This window comes from Miscanthus floridulus, chromosome 3 (genome assembly GCF_019320115.1).
Source record: "Miscanthus floridulus cultivar M001 chromosome 3, ASM1932011v1, whole genome shotgun sequence".
Classification (NCBI taxonomy): domain Eukaryota; kingdom Viridiplantae; phylum Streptophyta; class Magnoliopsida; order Poales; family Poaceae; genus Miscanthus; species Miscanthus floridulus.
In genome coordinates, this window is record NC_089582.1 from 38,423,138 (window position 1) to 38,445,331 (window position 22,194).

A 22,194-nucleotide genomic window follows, 5' to 3' on the forward strand; every position below is an offset into this window, starting at 1 on the left:
TCTCACCACCGTGGACGGCATGTTTGGGGGGGGGGTAAGTTGACTAGAGACTCGTCTTGACCCCCTAGTACTGGTGTTCACCCTAGATCGGCTGGAGGTCCTGCCGGAGATGAGCTAACACGACCATACCACTGCAAAATGATGCCGCCTCTATCGTGCGCACATGGCCAATGTCACACAGGGCCTCCCCATCCTCACCACCGCCTCGGTGCTACTTGTGGTATGCCACTAGTGCTCACGCACCACTTATTTCCTCTCTCTGTCTCCCTTGTTCATCGAAACGGTGGCGCCATCACCGTGGACCACCGCCTATCGCTGCAACATAGTCCTAGGCACCTCCTAGTATCTCACCACTACTCGTCGTCACCGTTCGAACCCTAGGTGGCGGTCGGTCCCTTAGTCTAGTTGGAACGGGTTCCTTTTTGCTTAGTGTGACCGCGGGTGGCCGTCGGTCGCTGTGCCGTCGTGCACGAGAACACCGGGGACCTCCCCATTGCAAAAACGACATGGCTCAAGGTGGTTTGTGCAAAGCTTGAGTCTGCGGTAATAGTGCTTCGCTGTTCTGCTTAAATATCTAAAAGCCCGAGCCCTCTTTTGTAAAAGAGTCACGCGTGCGTGGACTCCTCGCTTTGGGTTGTTGCTGGGCCGGCCTGCTGCGCGCGCCCGCATCCTGCGTTGGGCCAGGCTGGGCTGCTGGACCGAATGGTTGCCACCGGCCTTTTTTTCCTTTTCTAAGCATTTTCTAATTTAGTTTTTAAGGCAAACTTGTAAATTCAGTATAAATTTGTGTAGTTGGTAAAAAATTATGAAACTAATCTTGTTAAGTTCCTAAAATCATGATCTATCTGCTGGTATATTTTGTTCACATAGTTTTATAATATTTTCAAGAGTTATCTAATGAATTTAAGATGCTTAATATTGTAAGATATAAACTTGTAGGAATTGTTGTGATAAATTAGTGATAGTGTTGGCTTTGAAACTTTCACAGTAAATCCCTAACATTATTAGTCGCTCACTGTAATTTTTGTAGCTCCATAATAATCAGCTTGCTAAGATAGCTAATGAGCCCTAGTTTGAATATATATTAAATCAATGAAATGAAGCGAACACCTTTGGGATTGTAGGACTAAAATATTTTTCTGAGGCAAAGCCTTACTTGATGATGTGGATACGTAGCCTAGTACGTTAGTCATTAGCTTGAGAGGCAAAATCAATTTTTTAAGAGTTGCGGTTACCGTTGATTAATTGTGTCTCAGCGTTACATCCATGTATGTCATAATAGGAACAACAATGGATCATGAAGTCGACCGAAGTAGCGGAAAAGATGGTGCCTTGATGATCATGTTACCATGATGGAATGATAACTTTTGGTTATATCTTACCCAGGCAAGCCCCGGTGCATAACCCCTATTATTCTGCGCTTTATTTTATGCTTGTGCATTAAGTTTTAAGGAGTTGAATGAAACCACTTGCATATATATATATATATCCTGATCCTATAAGTCCTATTAGTATGTTAGGATCATGTAGATTGCTCTACTATAGGACTCGGTAGAAGTCAAGTGATTACTGATCAGTTGCAAGAGATAGGAAATATATTATTGTTGTTATTATATTACAATCATATGGAATATATATGAATGATAATTGGAGACCAGGCGGAATGGTACTTGGATCTGGACTTGGTTAGGTATTCGAGCGAGGCTTGGATTGCACTTGTTCCGCCTATGTCGATTGAGGATCGTCCGATACTGTGGATGGTAGTTAGGTCACAGACTTATTATCCTGAGCACATACTTGCTTATGGGAACGGGAAGGCTCGTTACGCTCTTGTTGTGGGTTTTGGCTCTTTCCGGACCAACTGATTGGAGGCGGGGAAAGGTGGAGGCCTAAGCACCATATTGAGACCAGGTCTCAAGTGTGGGGGCTTGGAGTCCAAGTTTGGACAGGGGCCTAGACACGCAACAGGAGTGGAATGGGTTGGTCTTGTTTGTGCCTAGGGTACAAATGGGGCATGTGTTTTGGGGTACCCAGCTGGGATACATTGATTCACGAATCACCATTTCTATGAGACGGTACCGACTTGGCTATAGTCTAGCACCGTAGTAAGAACTGGAACATGAAAGGTGATAAAATGGTTCTGATTGCTTACCACCTGCTTGAAAGTAGCATAGGTGCTTACATAGAATAGTTAGTTAATGAACTAATGATGACTGCTAATAAAATTGAATATAAGGACGCACGTTTAGTAATGCTTCCGCAGATGCAATAACCCATAAGCCAAATAAGCCTCGCATATCCTTGGAATCTTTTATTTTTCCTCCCATCGGGTAAGTCTTGCTGAGTGCAATCGAGTACTAAGGGTTTTATTCCCCTGTTGCAGGTGATCGGAGGATACTTAGAGCTGACTCTTGTGTGTCGAAACCTCCTGTTGGGCTCAGAGAGGATTCCTTTCATGCTATGACCGTAGAGTTTATTTATAACCCTCATTAAAGGTTTTTATAAGAAAAGATGTGAAATCTGCTAGCATCTCTTGTATAAAAATGTCCACTATGTTGAAGTTCCACCATGTTATTAAAGTAATCTTTGCTTCCTCTATAACTCTGATAACATTCTTACATGACACTATTATAATCAATTGAGGTAATATTCTGTTACTATAATAAAGTGATGTAAGAAATGACTTAAGAATGTTGTAAGTTGTATTCTCTCATTTATGATTCTGATGGAAAAATATGGATTTTTGAGTTCTTCCTTGGGGTGTGCTCGATGGAACTACGTAGTTTAGTGTCCTCTCTTGAGTACCATTTTTTTTGTTTTTAGCCCTTTTTTGAAATTTTTTCACAAATATGCCCTTGGAGGGATGATTTCAAAACCTGGACCCTTAGCTCGGCGCCATCGTTGTTGACGCCGAGCTTACATGTCTCGGCGCCATAGATTTTGGCGCCTAGGTTAGGGCCACATTGGTGGCATGGACACTGACATGGCAGTCAGCTCGGCGCCATGAATCTCGGCGCCAAGCTCGGCGCCATGGATCCTGGCGCCAAGCTCGATGCCATGGATCTTGGCGCCGAGCTTGGCGCCAAGATCCATGGCGCCAAGCCCTATCTTAAGTATGGGCTCTCCCTTCCTTTCTCTCTTTCTCTCTTCCTCTGTCTCTCGAGCTAGGGCGTCGCGTCCGCTGCCGCACCGTCGTGTCCGCCGCCACGCGTTGCCCCGACCACCGCGCCTGCGTCGGCCACTGTGCTTGCGCCTGTGCCCTCGCCCGCCCATGCCACCACCACCACGACCGTGGCCGGCGCCTGCCCGCCACCACGCCTGTGGCCACAACACCCTTGCTAACGCCCACCACCATGCCCGTAGCCTGCGCCCACGCCCGCCACTGCCACCGCGCCTGTGGCCCGTGCCCGCGGCCGCTCCCACGTCGGCGCTCATGCCCGCCATGCCGGCCGGCCACGGCCCTAGTCCGCTCACACCACCTCATAGCGTGCCACTGTCCTACACTTGCCGCATGCCACCGCCGGCCCTTGCCCCTGCAGCGCCACCGTCGGCCCCCGTCCCGTGCCTGTGTCCTCGCCGGTGCCCGCCACCATGCCCGCGCCCACGCCTGCTCCCGCGCCAGTGGCCGCGCCCACCGTGCCAGTAGTCCATGGCCCTAGGCTACTCATGCCGCCTCACCATGCACCACCATCAGTGGCGCCACCGTCCCATGCCCGCCATCGTCGGCCCCAGGCCTTGTAGCGCCTGGCCACGCCACTGTCGGCCCTGGCCCCTACAGCGCTCGGCTGTGCCACCGCTAGCCCAGCTCATCGCCCTCACCCACGCCCAACGTCCACTGTGACTCCATCCTAGGGCCATCGATCCCAGCGTCCGCTACGACTCTGTCGACGTCCATGACCCCGTCCACGTAAGTGAAGTCTTAGAGTATGGCTAATATTGTACTACTAGGACTCCTACATGAATATAGTGGTAGATCGAATTATTCTTCTAGTCATGACTGGCAAGGTATCTGTAATCATGATTGTCTTGGGCTTGTAAACATTGCACGGTATTGTAACTCCTGTCAATATATAATGAATATAGTTGGTTATGGATCAGATACCCGGAAGAACGAGGCGTGGGAGAGGAACCCCATTTCTTACTGACCCTAAGCAGTACGAGTGTGTCAAGTGTGGTAGACTGGGCCATAATTCATGCACTTACCATTGGCAGATTAGTGAGGTGCGACTATTGGTTGTTTTCATTATTTTATATTTGTCGTATTCATTCAATTAATTATGCATGTCTCAATTTATGCTTGTAATTGTGTCAATTACTTGTACATTTCTAAGTTTATGTTTCATTGTATATTGAATTTCTATTTCATTGACTTTTTTGTAGGATGGCGCAATTCCACCCGCTCGACCCGACGTACGAGGCGACTCACCGAGGACGTCTCATAGTGGAGGGGCAGGTAATAATCTATATGTTTTGTTCAAATATTTGTGAGCGTACATGTGTTCATGAAGTAACGGGAGACTATTTTTATTCCATGCAGGACCTTCTGCTCCTTTGTCCTAGAACTCACAATGGATTCTTGGACACAAAGTATGACAACAAGTATACTCCTTTCCTACAAAGAGGTGGCCTAGATGTCATCTCTTTTCAGGTTCATCATGGGTTGCCTAAGTTCAACTCAGCGGCCATAACTGCGTTGGTTGACAGGTATTATCTTCAATCATTGTCTCCATTCATGGCCATTTGTTTATGCGCTTGCCTTTTTGACATGTAATCGTGCTTTGTCTAAAATGTAGGTGGTGGCCGGAGACTCACAACTTTCACTTGCCTTTCGAAGAGATGATAGTAACACTCTAGGACTATTAGAAGATGCTAGGTCTGAGGATTCACGGCAATGCAGTGACTAGGCAGTGTAGGTCAGAAGGTTGGAGAGCACGAGTAGAGGCCTTCCTTGGGCTTGAGGTTGGTGAACAAGAGGCTCGCACTTCTGGAGTTCTAATCTCCTGGCTCTGGCAAAAGTTCGCACAGTGCCCCAAGGATGCAGATGAGGGGACAATTGGGCACTACAATAGGGTGTGGATCCTACACCTATTTGCTTGTGTTCTCTTCCTCGATGCCATGGGTGACACTACGTTGTGGATGTGGGTCCACTGCCTCAGTGACTGGGACTAGGCGGGTCAGTACAGCTGGGGCTCTGTAGTGTTGGGTTTTCTTTACCGGTAGCTTTGCGAGGCATGTCATCAAACTTTGTCCACAGCATCACTTGGTGGATGAATGTACCTGCTCTAGTTGTGGATGTGGGCTCGTCAACCAGTTGGCCATCCCGAAGTTCTGGCTCATCGTGAGTGGTTCCCAGGTTAGCCTCCACATCGGCAGCTAACGTGGGCGTACCTTTGGGACCAGGTTAGGGTTTCGCATGTGAGGTTATAGCGGGCATATATTGAGTTCATGAATGAGCTAGACACGCTCATGGCATCTAGTGTAAGTAAATTTTATTTCCCATGCTGGTTTGAAATAGTTTAGTATAGCATCTAACATCTTGTTTGGACATGTTGCAGGTGTTGTGGGAGCCATACGATGGAGAAGGGGCACTTCCTTTTCAGTTGAACAACATGTGTGGGTGCAACGACGACTTCTATAGAATGAGGTGCCCTCTAATCTGTTTCTATGTTGTCGGGTTCCACCTGCCAGATAGAGTTACACGCCAATTTGGAGTGAGACAGCTTTGGTCAATGGCTCCATTCTCGACTAGCGTTGACTTACACAAGTGTTTTGCTATTTCAATTGTCTCGTGATGGTCCATTTCCATTAATATGGTGACATGTATATGGATTGAAGTAATGATGACATACGTGCAAGTTGGATCATCAGAAGAACAAAAAGATTTTTGACTAGGAGAAGCACCACCAGTACTACATTGAACAATGGGAGATGTTGCACGACAATATGGACAAGAGCAATGAGCAACAAAAGATGAGGCTACAATGGATAGAAGATGACTACGCCAACATTGAGTCCTCCAATGATGAAGACACGGCGTACGACCATCTACTCGTGCAGGAAGGCAGGTGGAGGTAGGACCAATCTTGGACATAGTGGTAAGTCATTTACCTTATTTTTCTATGTTAAGTTGCATACCAATACATTATGCGTTAGAGGTATCTATTTTAGTTAGTGGCACCTTTGAGTCATAACATCCTTATAATTAATTTAATCATGCAACATAATCATGCCTTCAGAAGAGGACTGGATGGTGTTTGATGCATGACCAAATGGATATTGTGATGACCTGTAGGTGATGGTACAAATTCGGATGGGTTTAGTCCTAGTAGTTGTTTAGTGAATTTTTCTTCTACAAAAGAAAATAAAACTTGTTGCTATCTGTTGAGAAGTATTATTACTGGGAACTTTGTTGCAGGGCAATACCCTCAAATGCTCCATTGCAGACATTGAGCGCTTTCGTCTGAGAGTCAGTGACGATGACACGCGTAGCTTCCTAGACATAAGATTCAAAATATTCTTTCAAACATATTATTAATATGTTAAGTTCTTTCAGTTAACATAATTTTGTACAATAGAGACTGACACGTAGGCTACGTCGTGCGGCTACTCGTTGTGGTTGTAGGACAGCCACGATGCAAGACATGCATGTTCCTTCCATAGGTAGAGGAGGCTTAGGTTCCTCTAGCCAAGCACCTACAGGGTCAGCAGGCATTGCGTACGAGGACGAGGATGATGATGAGGTGGACTAGAGGCACGAGGAGCTTGGCCCATCTCAACTCTAGGACGCTCCCTCGACTCAGCCTACACAGCCTTCAGGCACTAGGCGACGCCGTCCATCTAACCCTTACACTCCATGTACCAGCGCTCTTAGTCACAAGGGTAAGGGTAAGACTAGGAGGTAGTTAGGGTTTGTGATAGATGTTATTATGTACTATTATGGACTTTGTAGTTACTTTCTTATAACTATTTGGGACTATATGGATATTGTGGACTATGCAGAACATGTTATGTTGATTGTGATGTTCGATGTGGTTGTATTATGCTCTTTGGATGATTAAATTTTTGTATTATATAATGATGTCTCTGTTTGTAACCGTGGATGCTCCTAAAGTAAGGGAAACTCTTGCAATTTTTTCCATGAATCATTAATTATACTACACTGCTAAAAAGGCACAAATGTAGAACACAGATTAAATGTAAATTCATTATAACGTGTATGGTCCAATCGTATCATACAGATGCTTTATAGATGAATCTAGGCTTGTTAGTAATAGTGAATGAATCTAGGCTTTTCAGACAATGAAAATAGACTTTTCAGTTACAAGGACGAGGAGTACGATGATAGCAGTGATTTATCACTTCACTTACATAGTACACCTATAGCATCTAGGCTTTTCAGTAATTTATCATGTCAACGACGAATAGACTTTTTAGGAAACGAATCTAGGATTTTTAGTGTCCATTGAAATAGGCTCTTTAGGGAAACTAATTAGGCTTTTTGTGACAAGTTATAACACATTGAAACGATAACTAAACCTGCCTCTGCCTATATATACGCAATGTTGGATGCATTGCTACTTACCTCCCAACTAGTATTTTCTTTCGTTGCAGTACCAAGGTCTGGAGGTTCGTCCAGAGGGAGAGGAAAGGGGAAGGGAACTACCATTGTGTGGGAGGGTTCTCTTGGTCTTGATTTCTTTGAGGAAGCTCTTTATGAGAGGTTCCCAGTTGAGAGCAAAAGTGATTTCACCAAAGAGGCACCACTGAGAGGATACGATGAACGAAAAGAAGAGTGGACAAAATGCATGCATGGTGAGGACTGCCTAGTGCAGATGTTCACCGAGGGAATAGATGGAGGTCGTCATTTCTTCAAATGCCCGCGAGCATGGGTAATTGCTATTACTATTTGTTTCTTTAATATGTTCCTCTTCTATACAACTTACATGACATACTTGTTGCAGTCTTCCTTGGCCGAAGAAAACTATGGGTTCACTAGGTGGGTCGATCCTCGACCTATTTATCCGCATGCGGAGTATATCTACTACATGCAGGACCGTATCTTCGATCTCAAAAGGGAAGTTAGCAGCGGTTACAAGGATGACGAACAGGACAACAATAATAATGGTGCCGATTTACAGGAGGCACTCTGCAATAATCCATATTGCACCTGCCCTAACCACAAGAACAAGGGGCCTCCGCCATCACCCCCGCCACCACAACCACCAACAATGGGAGGCTACTGTGGAGAAGGTGCAACTCAATTTGCTATGTGGCCACACTACTAGGACGACCATATCTTATTCACATGGCACATCCATGTGTTTGTTGTTTGGTTTAATTACCTAAGGCATGTTAGGTTTAGTCGAAGAAACTCTGTACCCTAGTTCGGTACATGTTCTCACTTGCATTTCATGTGTTTTGTGTGTTGAATTATATAATGCCCTACTTCATTAGGTTTTGTTTGCAGCACGTGATCACATTTCACTACGTCTGCAATATTATACTAAATATTATAACCACAAATAATGAAAACAACTACATAATAAAAAGTCCAATACTATGCCACATTAAACGACACAATAATACTAAAAGTACGTGCCGACAGTAGACAACATTGTTCATGAATAAACCATGGAACTAGCAAGTCATGGAGACTACTGAGTGCAACGAGGCCACTTTTCCTTCCTCGGGGCATCGGGATTCTCCTCTATCGCAGCTTTCTCTCGGCATGCATGTTCAAGCTTCTTCTCTCTCTCCTCCCAGTACGCAGCAACACGCCTCCTTTCCTCCTCTTCCTTGAGCTTCTTTTTTGCAACCTCCTCTCCGCGTCTCTTCTCCATCATCTCCTTGTCCTCTACCTCCCACTATAACAGTTCTGCATCCATTCCTTGTCTTCAGGCTTGATCTGATCCACTGCTCAAAATCACAGAGCGGTGGAGGGGTCTGTAAAAAATGCAATTGTTACAAAACAAAAAAATCATGTAAGATGTCATATGACACAAACATCAGTTCATCATCTTGTTAATGCGGCGTTAATGAAGTGTAGGCTCAAACGTAAAATTGAAACACATCCAATACCTCTACCTATACGTGTCCTCTTCATCGGACTTGGCTACATTGCAAGGATCGCCGCAAAAGCACATGGACACTAGAACACCACTAGGCAGAGGCAATGGGTCAAAGGCATTTCCGGTCATCCGGCCATAACTACAATTTAGCCATTTTTGTTGTAAAAATCAAAAGTAATTAACATTAAACACTACACCTAGGGTTTTCCATTTGATCCACAACAATAAACTCAAAACATAATAACGTGCGATGAGGTTACCTTGGTTTGCTAGCTTTTCCAGGCCTTGGCATCCTATGATTGTATAATATAAATATTAAAATTGCATGAAACCCTAAGTAATGACGATTCTTAAGTTAAAAAAATCCGACTAATATATATCGAATCGATGTGAAAAAAAACTAGAAGAGACCAAGGATACCTTGCTCTCGAAGATTTACGGATCAAATCAAAGTTTCCAAGGTCCAATATGTCGATTCGTGAGGTAGGGCGAAGTGGGGAGAGAAAATAACCCGAGAGGGAGGAGAAAGAAGAGGAAGAAGGCTCGGGCAGAAAGGTTGGAGGCCGGGTTAAAACACCACCTCGGCGCCATAGATCTTGGCGCCATTCTCGGCGCCAATAACCACGGCGCCAAGATCTACGGCGCCAAGCTGCCTGCTAAGTCACCACCACGTCTGCGTCGAGCCCAAGACCTAGGCGCCACCAACGATGGCACCGAGCTAAGGGTCCAGATTTTGAAATCATATCTCCAGGGGCATATTTGTTATTTTTTTTAAAAAAGGGCTAAAAAATAAAAAAAAAACGGTCTTGAGTACTTAGTGTCTAATGGAAGACAAGTACCATAGAAGACATTAGATTAGACAGTTCTGCCACATAAACATGTCTATATTTTACTAGGGATGAAATAAAACGTATCTAGCCTACAACTAAAATGTATCTAGAGGGGGTGTTTCTTGTAGTGAATGGCAGTGGAGCCAGGGGACATGGGCCATGCCCCCCCCAACATATGACAAATTTTTTTCTATAAGTATAATCTTATAATTTTTATTTATATTTAGTGGAAGAATATAACAAAACTATTGTCATATATACCGATTAATATCTTCTATTCTCTTTGTCCATTAAATGGCGTCATTCTTACTCTCTGAGAAGTCAACATTTTCAACTTTGACCACTATTATAAAAAAAACTTTGACCACATATATATGAAAATATTAATATTTAGAGTACATAATTTGTATTATTAGATAGATCGTTGAGTACATTCTAGCAATAAACTTATTTAAAGATACAAATATCACTAATATATTCTACAAAACTAATCAAACTTAAGACTAGCACGAATTCCATAGCGACATCTGTCGTTTTCGCTTCCCGAATATCTGTCCCTAAAATCATACAAAACACAACTACTCCATCCGTCTCTAAATATCTGTCGTTTTCGCTTCCCGAGAAACAACTTTGCCTAAGAAAAATGTTAATATTTATGGTACATAATTAATATCATTAGATAGATATTTGAATCTAGTTTTTTAATAAATTTATTTGGAGATACAAATGTTGCACGTATTTTATACAAATCGAGTCAAACTTTCCGCACGGAAACCAACGGCAACACTTAATTGGGGACAAAGGGAGTAGATAATAAAATCTTCCCTACGAACATCTCCGAAAGACTAATCTGACATATCTGAGATTTTTTTTCTTTTTCTTTTCTAGATAGATATTACATGCCGCATAAATGATGCTGCTTACATTGTTCTCTTTTTTTAAAAAAAAACAAAATTTTGCCTACCTCTGTAGAAGACTAACCACATTTGCCCCTTGTTGCCACCCATCCAGCTCCGACTGTAATGTGTGGCCTTCACCTATTACCATTCAAATATGATTGCGAACTGTTGAAATATAAGCCAACTGTCGATCTTTATTGATCAGTTTAAACTTTTAGAAACTCATGGCTTATTAGTTAGAACCATAGGTCTCGAGTTCGAATTCTACAAGGCGCGATTAAATAAAATACTCGCATCTGATTTCTATTTTCAGTTTAGACTTTTATGTTGAATTTGTTGGAGCATATAGAAGTCAATACTTAGCAACTGTGCGTGTCTGCCTTTTTTTTGAAAAAAAAAAGTTAAAACTTCATCCTATATATGTATCGATCGACGCTAATCATCTGATCGTGCATGCCAAAGTAGAGTTCTGGTCAAGATGTCACGAACTTGCGCCTGAAACTCTCCAGGGTTCGTCGACCAGATGTTTTGCTTGTTCCAGAAGCTGCACTGGGTTCCATCAAAAGCAAAAAGAAGCTGCACTGCGTCCCTTGCATGCATAAGCATAACAAGAGGCCCAGGTGGAATTCATTCTCTCACATAAAGGCGATTGCAATTGCAATCTCCCAATTTTTTATGCAGTGCAACCAGCTCATAGAAACTTGAATGCATGGCATCTTGCTCACCTCTCTTTCTTAAATCGAATCACCTTTCTCCACGTAATTATAATAAGTATTGACGCACTTACAAAACAAAATAAAACCCAAATCATTACAATTTATGTGTGATGGTCACACACCCTCAAAACCTCAACTAACATAACTCGTATCATTGCACTACCTCAGATCAACAACATAAATGATTGCACCATCACCAATATTTCACCAATTAATGCAACTTTTAGATGCCACTACCACAACCATCATCAGAATTATTTAAGGATGCTCCATGAACAACCTGAGTGAGCCATCTTGTATGATTCTATGATGTTGGCACCCATGAGAATTCATGATTATTCCACATCACTAAGTTGTAAGTTCATCTATTTTTTGGGGGGTTTTGTGATAGACCATAACCCCAAACATACACCTTTACACAAAAGAGAAAAGACACTTTTGTCATGCATGCATTTTCAGTAGTACTAGTATATGTATATGTGTTTCTCCCATGCAGCATCACATGAGCCCACGTCACTTTGACACGCAAGAAAGGAGTGGGATCAAGGAGGAAAAGGAAAAGGGGGAAGCTAGAGGCATGCATGATCCGTCTGCATTGGCATTGCCCCCCCCGTCAGCCTCACATGGGCTGCCCGGTTGCTCACAGTAGCCTAGCTGGTATATTTGTCCACCCCATGCCAAGCCCAAAAAGTGTTACCCTCTGATCTTCCTACCACCAACTTCTGATGGATGGATGAACCCAGAGAGAGAAGTGCATGTCTCTGCAAGGCTGCAGCACATTTGGAATAAAAATGGAAGAAATCTAGAGCACTATGCTGGGGATCTATCATCTATGGGTTGTCAGGAAAATGAACAAGAATATAAGTATTATATAGTACAAAATTACTGGCAAGAAGTATTTTTATTAAGCTTGGAAAAATATACAGGTATTAATGCTGCGATTGTGGACGGCTGCAGTGCCATGTACTAATCCACTGCAGGAAGGCAGGTGAGATTTCCATTTCTTCTAATAAGCAAAGCGCGCACTTACCGCTTTTCATTTTAAATGAGAACGAACGTAATGATGCCTGCTCCTTGAAAGTGCTACTGTGATATCCCAATTAGGCCCGTTCGGCTTACCTCATATTCGGCTTGTTCGGCTTATTTTTTCAACCGGAACAGTGTTTTTCTCTCACAACAATTCAGCCAGAACAGTGTTTTTCAGCCATTTTCAGTCAAAATTCTGCAGCAGTGTTAGTTCTGTTATGAAAACAGTATCTCCCATCATGCAAATGCGCTGCTCATGAACAACCACAAGGAGAAATTAGGGGCCATCTTTATGTTTCCTATGGGCTCAAATTAAAGGGGAATCATAACCTAATTAGGCACCATCACTATAGCAGCCACACGCTTTGCCGAGTGCCCCATGCACTCGGCAAAGGCACCCATGCACTCGGTAAATCCTTTGCCGAGTGCAACACTCGGCAAAGAGGCTCCGTCGAACCTTTTCACGGTAAAGCCTGCTTTGCCGAGTGCCAAATCTCGGGCACTCGGCAAAGGCTTTGCCGAGTGTCAAGCTGGCACTCGGCAAAGGATTGACGGCCGTTGGCCGAAGGCTCATGCCGTCTTAAATTTTTTTTTAATTTCTTTGCCGAGTGCAACACTCGGCAAAGAATTTTCTTTTTTTTTCAAAATTCTTTGCCGAGTGCCATAGCGCCGAGGCACTCGGCAAATCCTATTTTTATTTTTTATTTTAATTTTCTTTGCCGAGTGCCACTGCCAAGGCACTCGGCAAAGCATATTTTATTTTATTTTTAATTTTCTTTGCCGAGTGCAATGGCCATTGCACTCGGCAAATATGGGAAATTATTGCTGCTATTTTCCCAACTTTGCCGAGTGCAATGGTCATTGCACTCGGCAAAGCCACAGCAATTTTTTTTTGTTTTTTGCTTTTCCATGTAAACAACAGTGCATATATATATATATATATATATATATATATATATATATATATATATATATATATATATATATATATATATATATATATATATATATATATATATATATATATATATATTAGAAACCACAATTCAACACAATATATCAGAAACCACATATATATATCACAAACGACCAATTATGTCTGAAATCCACAATATATTACAAACCACAAATTCAATGTTCACAAGTTCAATACATAAAGGCATGCCTACATAAAACTGACTCCGGAAGCGGCTCACGGCGAATGTGAGGGTTGCGACGCCCCAACTTGCGATGCCGGCGACCCTCCGAGACGGTTCGACGCCGCCCCCGATTGATGTTGCACAAAAGAGAAGAGATTGCACGTGAGTGACAAGATAAAAATGTAAGCAGTTTAAAGAAAAGTTGAAAATTTTGGCAGCACCTCCCCTACACGAGGAGGTTTCCAAAACCAGCAAGAAAAACATCGGCACGAAGGCCGACAACCACATTTCCGGCACGAAGGCCGACACATCAACAAACCCGGCACGAAGGCCCACACATCAACAAATCCGGCACGAAGGCCATCACTAGGTTTGACACTAAGCATGAGCATAGAAAGTAAAGCATCCGTACTCATACTCACCGGAGTAGAATCTTGACGATGTGGTGGTGGTGGTGCAAGCAGGTTGGTTGGGATCTCCCAACCTTGTTGCAGCCCAAGTTGTTGCACGAACTGGAGCAAACCTGCTTGCTGGGCCTCCAAAGCTTGTATCCTTTAACGCTCGGCCTCTCGCTCAGCCAGCTGGGCCTCCTACTAGGACCGAAGTTGCTGCAGCTCGGCCTGCAACATTTGACACCAATGTTTCAATAATGCATAGCTAAGGAATGTAAATGACAAAGAACGACGAATGAAACTGGAATACTTACCTAGAGTGCCGCCACCGATGACGGTCATTGCCTTATGGGCACGCTAGAGCTCGTGATCGCTGCTCAGAGGCGGTGGAGAGGAGGAGTAGAGCCCGTGTCGAGGATGCCGTTGCCAATCCAGAAACGCCCATGCTTCTTGCCTTCCCCCACCCTCATCACAAGCTCAGGATCAAGGCGCTCCTCGGTCCTTGGATCGTAGTCAGGCCCATGGACTAACCTTGCCGCCTCCGTGTAAGAAGTGAGGCGGGTGTGGACGCCAGAGTTGGTGTACGCCTCTGGGCCCGCAACCGGGTTGTACTCGATGTTGGACTTTGCCGGGCCCATGTGGGCCAGAGCATACGCCATGAGTTGGCCAATTGGCTGGCCACCGTGCACCGCTGACTGCGAGAAAGACAACAACATGTGGTAAGAAATAATGCAAAACTAAGCGCGGCTAGATAAGACAAATGGTGGAGACTTACATATGTCTTCGCATACTTGCTGAGGCTGGCGCTGCCCTGATGGTGAGGTACACCTGGCATCATCATACGGTGCTCGCTTTTCTCTTAGTGCGCCCTCTGCCAGTCCGTGTCCAACCATTTGTCCACTATAGCAGCCCAGCAATCGAGGTGGGTGACGCACCAGTTTGGAATCACCTACAAGCCATCATAAGATCAAATTAGGCATAGTTAATCTTAGAAGAAATCAATAGGAGATGTTTTCTATTTACCTGTAAGTACTGCTCCCTGGTAAGAACCTCTGTCTCCCTTCTTGCCTGTGTCTTGTTGATTCTTCTGTTACGGAAGGTGGCATTGTAGTCTCTGTGCGCCTAGAGGCGGGCCTCGTAATACAAGTCCGAGACACACCTTTTATAGGAAGCGTAAGCCACCTGATACGCCCTATCCTCCTATCCTGGCTGGCATCTGAAGAAGTCCTGCATAAAGACACGAGGTATCCATTATTTTGTTTAAAGAATGTGCATTGAATGCAATGAATTGAGGGCCGTAGTGCGAGAAAGGCTTACCCACAACATCTGAATCACCCGATCCACCAAGTTTCTATGCTTAGTGTCGGTGGCGACGAGGGCGTACTGGTCGAACGAGGGTACCACTAGGTCCTCATCCTCTGACGTCCACACTAGGCCAGGGAAGTGTTCCCTGCACAGAAGTCCCAGGATCCCATTGACATTACGAGCCTCGATCCCCTCCTCCACAAGCATCTAGTTCCTGCACAAGTGGTTAACAATAGTTATTATTAGCTCTTATTATCATTTTTCAACATATCAAATGAATAACATATGAAGTTACTTACTTATCCCCCTCGGGTGCAATCAGTGGGCGACGGTGAGGAGGAATCGGTCGCTTTGGGAGCTGGCTAGGACCTCGCAAGTAGGGTTTGGAGGCTGCAAAGGAAGTTGAACCCCATGCCCCCTCCTCGGACGTGTGCAGAACCACCTCCTTGTCGTACATCTGTGGAGCTGCCTCCTCGCCCACTGTGGGCAGAGGGCCGTCGTCATCCCTAGAAGAGCGCAAGGAGCCGCGCTCATGGTCAGTCGATGGCTCCCGCCTGGGCCTACCCCTCGGCCTCCTCTGCCTCTGTGACATCTCTGCCTCCGCCTCCGTCTCCTCAGCCTATGGCGTGTCCCTCGATCTCATGTAAGTCGAGTGACAGCTCCTCCTAGTGGGCCCCATCACCTACAATTAAAAAGAATAAACCAGTATTAGTCAAGATAAACGAGAAGTACTTAGCAAGGTCTGCAAAAAAAAAAGAAAATGTAATTACAAAATAACATAGTATTACATGTATTTCTAATATTCTTCATGATCGGGATTATCTGAACGATAGGTATCGTCATCACTATCAAGAGCCTCCAAATCGTCAACAGCCTCATCCTCGTCGCTGTCGTTGCCTAGTTGTAGTCCGTCAAGCATTTTCAAGTCTCTCGGATCATGCACCTCATCTACAGCTTCCTCATCAACAACCCATTCCTCATCTACTTCCATTTCAATCTCTCCTGTTAAGTCTATCTCAAGCATCCCTGGTAGCCCCTCGTCTTGTTGATAGAACTCCCCGTCATCATGCGTGGGTGGGTTCAAGTTGTAATCATCATCATTTGGGCGAGGTAATTTACCATGTGGTGATACCTTGTGCACAATATACCGACCCTGAAGACGTGGGTCGGTTTTGCAAGCATATGGACAATAATAAACTTGCCTGGCTTGTTGAGCCACAATATAGACATCATCTCCTGGATAGAAGGAATCCTGTCTAGTTTCGACTATCCCAAGTTTAGGGGACTTTTTCGATATTGCAGGATTAAACCACCGGCATTTGAATATGACTAGCCTAGGTGCTTTTTCACCATGGTATTGGAGCTCGTATATTTCTTCAACTGTACCATAATAGTCCTCCTGCTCAGCGCCGGGCGTAACTACTCCGGGCGTATATACTTCGATATTCGTGGTCTTTGCATTGGGCCGACTCTTCTCGTAGCTTGTTGTGTGAAAGCGATATCCATTCACATCATAAGCGTTAAATGACGAGACCTTATAGTCAAAGCCTTTGCCCACTTGTCGTAATTCGGCACTTATAGACAAATCACTTTGGCACTACAAGGTAAAGCAGGAGAGAAATGAAATTAGGTAACTAGGAATGCCAAACTTGGAACGAGCTAAGTTGGTCAAAAGGTACCTTTCTTTGGAACCATGTAATGAAATCAGGCGAACCATGTTCAAGAAGGGTCTCTCATTCATGGTCAGAAGGTGGCCTTGGATGATGCCAGTATTGGTCAAAAAATTCCCTGCACCAACAAGCAACAAGGTTGTTGGATGTAGAAAAGATGACTGGCTATGTAACAAGTTCATTGAGAATTTACCTCTGATACTTGTCGACTTCGTCAAGGATTGTCAACATGTAGAGCATGATCTTGCGCCACTCTTCATTGGTCAAGAACTTTTTGGATGCTCCACTTGATCTCCCGTGTTGCCCTTTGAATAGGCTGAGGGTCGATTCATTTTTGTCCTCATTGCAACGAGGGGGTGGATTATGCACGCTAGGAAGGTTGTCACTATAGTATAATGTTGTGAAGTTTGACACCTCCTCATGAATGAATGCCTCTGCTATGGAAGCCTCAATCATGCCTTTGTTTCCATATTTCTGGCGAACAGTCTTTAGACATCTCTCGATTGGATAGCACCAATGGTTCGGCATGGGCCCCCCCATTCGGACCTCGTTCGGGAGGTGCAAAATCAAATGCTACACCGACAAGAAAAAGCCAGGTGGAAAGATCTTCTCCAACTCACAGAGCAACTTAGGTGCCATTTTTTCCAACTCCTCAACCACTTTTAGAGAGATCTCCTTGGCACAAAGCTGGCGGAAGAAAAAGCTCAACTCTACCAGCACCTTCCAGACATGATCAGGGATGTAGCCATGAACCATTGACGGAAGAAGCCACTCAATCCATATGTGGAAGTCATGACTCTTCATACCTAACACTCGGCTAGTATCTGGGTTCGCTCCCCTCCTCAGATTCGCTGCAAACCCATCAGGGAAACTTAACGTCTGCATCCATTGTATCACTTTCGTCCTGTGCTTCTTTTCCAAGACGTAATCGGCCTTAGGCCTTTTCCATGGTTTGCCGTCTCTTGGAGGTAGCATCTGTAGCTTTGGTCTGTCGCATAGTGTTGCCATGTCTACTCTAGCCTTAGGGTTGTCCTTTGTCTTGTCAGGAATGTCCATGAGTGTTGCCCAAAGTGCTTCGGCGACATTCTTCTCAGTGTGCATTACATTTATGTTATGTGGAAGGAGAAGGTCATCAAAATAGGGAAGCCTCTCCAATCCCGACTTATGAGTCCACATATGTTCCACACCATAGCCCACAAAGCGATCTTTGTTTGGATTATCTTTCTTTGGATTAACTTTCTTTCTTTTACCCTTCTTTGGATTATCTTTCTACGTCGGGACCATGAGAGCATCTATCTGAGCATGAACCTGGCCACCAGTCATCTTCTAAGGTGCAGGGTCGGTCATCGTGACACCTTTCATGAAGTTCTTGGTGTCTTCTCTGAATGGATGGTCAAGAGGGAGGAACTGCCGATGCTTGTCGAACGACGAGAACTTGTCACCCTTCTTCAACCAAATGAACTATAGAGCTGCCTTGCATACCAGGCATGGAAACTTCCCGTGGACACACCAGCCGGCGAATATCCCATACGCCAGGAAGTCATGCATGGAGTACAAGTACCAAACATACATTTTGAAGTTCTTCTTTGTAGCTCGGTCGTAAGTCCATACGCCTTCATTCCAAACCTTGATCAATTCATCATAAACCGGCTCCATGTACACACCCATTTTATTTCCTGGGTGTCCAAGAATTATCAATGTCAAGAATATGTTTTGTCATTGAAGTAGGGCCCCGGGGAGGAGATTGAGGGGGATAGCAAACATGGGCCAACAAGTGTATGGGGCCGACATCATTCCATAAGGATTGAACCCATCCGTTGCTAGTGCAATACGTACATTATAGGCCTCTTCATCTTTGCCACGATGGTTGCCATTAAAGCTTTTCCATGCTTCACCATCTGCTGGATGTACCATCTTGTCAGGATTGTATCGAACGCCATTCTTGTGCCATGTCATCTGTTTCATGGACTCCTTGGACATGAATAGCCGTTGGAGCCTCGGTATAATCAGAAGGTATCATAGGACTTTCATGGGGATCCCCTCATTCTGCTCCTTCTTGCCATCACCTTTGTCTACCTCCACATACCGAGAGGATTTACACTTTGGACAGTACTTTGCATCCTTGTGATCTTTCCTAAATAGGATGCACCCCTTCGAACAACAATGTATCTGCTCATACGACATCTTCAATGCCAGAAGGAGTCTCGTTCACTCGTACAAGCTGCTCGGCAGATGATGACCCTCCAGAAGCAAATCCCCAATAATTGCCATCATAGCATCGAAGCAAGCTCGAGTCATGTTGTGCTGGGACTTCAACCCTAGTAGGCGCCCAATGGCATCCAGTTGAGAAACCGTTGTCTTCTCATGTAGGAACTTCTGTGCTGACTCCAACATGGCCAAGAACGCCTTAGCGCTTGGCTCTGGCTCTAGCTCCTCCTCCTCATCCTCCTGCTCGACCTCCGGAGGTTATTCAGCGAACATTGCATCCTCATAGTCACCTAACTATCCTTCTACCCCGCCATCACCATCAAATGCCTCCAAGCGTCGTCTCACGACCTCCTCTCTAGGACGATAGGCTTCACCATGGTACACCCACCAGGTATAGTTTGGCATAAATCCAAACTTGCAAAGATGCTTCATCATGACTTCCCTTATTTTTCTTTTCTTGTTTTCACAATCGCTACAGGGATAGAACGTGTCTCTCACTCCCTTAGCTTCCTTAAATGCATGGTCCAAGAATTTCTCGGTCTTATCCATCCATTCACAGGTGATTTGAGCCTGACTTGGGCGTCCCATGTACATCCATTCACGGTTCTCCATCCTCTAGCATATACACATAACGGAGCAATATCATATACACACGGTTCTCCCTGTTGCATCTGCACGGCGTGCCTGCTATCTAATAGGTGAGGATAGGTCCTAATCCCACCTGCGGATGCATAGATGAGGTTAGTTTACATGCTCTACTCCGATCTGAGACAGAATTTCGGCAGCACCTCCCCGCTGTTCTCCCGATACACATCCTGAAAGGGACTGTGTATCCGAAGAACAACAGGGAGGTGGTGTCGAAACTCCATCTTGGATCCGAGCAGAACATGGAAACTAACCCATCTACGCATCCGCGGGCTGTCCAAAAACGTGGACAATCCAAAACAGATACGGTCATAGATATGCAAAGATCCGCATACCTCCAACCGTATCTGTTTCGGATGGGAAATGCCTAACTGGGTTATGTACGACAATTGTAAGCAAGAGAGGTCCATTATACCTAGGGTGGCGGTGGAGAAAGGCTAGCGACACAGTGGCGAGTCGATGCAGTGGCGAGACAAAGCAGTGTAGGCATGACCGCAATGCCGACGAAGACGATCGGGATCGTCGAGGTGCTCTGGGTCCCCTCAGATAGCTCCTACTCTACAAAAGAAGAAACACATCACTATTACTTGAAAAATTTGGCAGAACCTCCCCTGTACGGGGAGGTTTCCAAAACCTGCAAGAAAAAGCCGACATGATGGCCGACGTCCACATTTGGGGCACGATGGCCCACACATACACAAACCCGGCACGAAGGCCGTCAACACATAAACGGCACCAAGGCTGACACCCCCAGAGCCTTTACCTTTTCTCCGGCGAGGGATGGGGACGACGGCGTGGACAAACAGCGATGTGCGGGGACGACGGAGTGGACGAACGTCGTCGACAAACGGCGTTAACGGTCGTCGGACCAAGGTCCGTCTCCTCCTCCCCCCTTCTCCTTCTTCCTCCCTTCTCCTTCTTCTTCTTCCTCCTCCTCCTCCCTTCTCCTTCTTCCTCCTCCCTTCTCCTTCTCCTCCCTTCTCCTTCTTCCTTCTCCCTTCTCCTTCTCCTCCCACCTCCCTTCTCCTCCTCCCCTTCTCTTTCTCCCCTCCTCCTCCTCTCTGCAGGGACGGCTGGGTCGGGGGCAGGGCACCGCGCCCGGCCTCCTCCTCCTCTCTGCAAGGATGGCCGCCGAGGGGTGGTGTGGGGCCGGGGCGGCGTGGGGGCACGGGCCGGAGGGCGCGGGGGTGGGGCCAGCCACCGAGGGGCAGCATGGGGTGGCATGGGGAGTGGCGACGCGGGCTGGAATGGCGAGGCCGGGCAGCGTGGGGCGTGGTGGCGTGGGTGGGGGGACATGGGGCATGGGCTGGGGCGGTGTGGGCCGCGGCGGCCGGTGCGGCGGTGAGAGTGGCGGCGGCGGCGCTGGCGCGGGTGAGGGGCGGGCATGAATGAGGAAGGGTTGGAGGAGGATGGGCCATGGGCCCTTATTCCAGAAGGTATTTTTTTCGAAATATCCTTTGTCGAGTGCTGCGGCCTGGCACTCGGCAAAGGCCCTCTTTGCCGAGTGTCAGGCATGGCACTCGGCAAAGTATTTTTGTTTTTTTTTAATTTTGATTTCAAATTTTTTTTTGTAGACCATATCTATTGTTTACAAGCACATGTTAAAATTTGGGACCTTTTTATAACTTTTGGCTATATTTCTTGAATTAATTTTGTTTACTTGCATTTTTTCCGAAAAAGTAAATTTGAACTGCAGGTGCATGAAATAATGAAATGTAGCCATTCAAAAAATGATAGTCATGTTGTAGAGTGTATTTTGAGGCCGTATGCAGGAACTCACCCAAAATTTTTAACGCCTTGTTCGCCAAACATGACGACCCGCTTGTGGTCAGAGTGTATTTAAATTATAGAAAATGCAAACGAAGTCCGAAATTCACGAAACTTGTCGAGGTGTCGTGTGATCGCATGTGGAGGCTATGATAAAATTTTGAGAAGGTTTCGAGCAAGTTGTGACATCGGATGCCTAAAACCCAGACATCTCCACATGTGGAGCAAAAGAGTTGACGATGGTCTGCTAGTGCTAGCATTTCTAGGAGCATGTAGGGGCATCGAGGCTATTTTCATTGAGTATTAGTGTCTTTGCGATATCTTAGAACGACTATTGTTATGTGACGGAGGAAGTACCCCTTCCGTCCTAAATAAATGCACATCTCGCTTCTTGAAGTTAATTTTTTTAAAAAAATTGATCAAATTTATATAATAGCGTACTAATATTTATGATACATAATATGTACTATTACATTAAGCATGGAGTATACTTTCGTAATAAACTTATTAGGAGATACAAATATTGATA

General features: G+C 45.3%; 1 protein-coding gene across 1 annotated transcript; it reads left to right on the forward strand.

Moving 5' to 3' along the window:
• Positions 1-20,395: 20,395 nt before the first annotated feature.
• Positions 20,396-21,286, forward strand: LOC136543558 (glycine-rich cell wall structural protein 1.8-like). Its single transcript, XM_066535969.1, has 2 exons — positions 20,396-20,521; positions 20,966-21,286. The coding sequence occupies exons 1-2, from the start codon at positions 20,396-20,398 to the stop codon at positions 21,284-21,286; spliced, it is 447 nt and encodes a 148-aa protein (XP_066392066.1).
• The last annotated feature ends 908 nt before the right edge of the window (positions 21,287-22,194 follow it).

Coding starts and splice junctions, on each gene's coding strand:
- LOC136543558 (XM_066535969.1), top strand. CDS start 20,396: ATGCCGACGAAGACGATCGGGATCGTCGAGGTGCTCTGGGTCCCCTCA. Junction 20,522..20,965: donor AACCTCCCCTGTACGGGGAG/GTTTCCAAAACC, acceptor TCCTCTCTGCAG/GGACGGCTGGGTCGGGGGCA.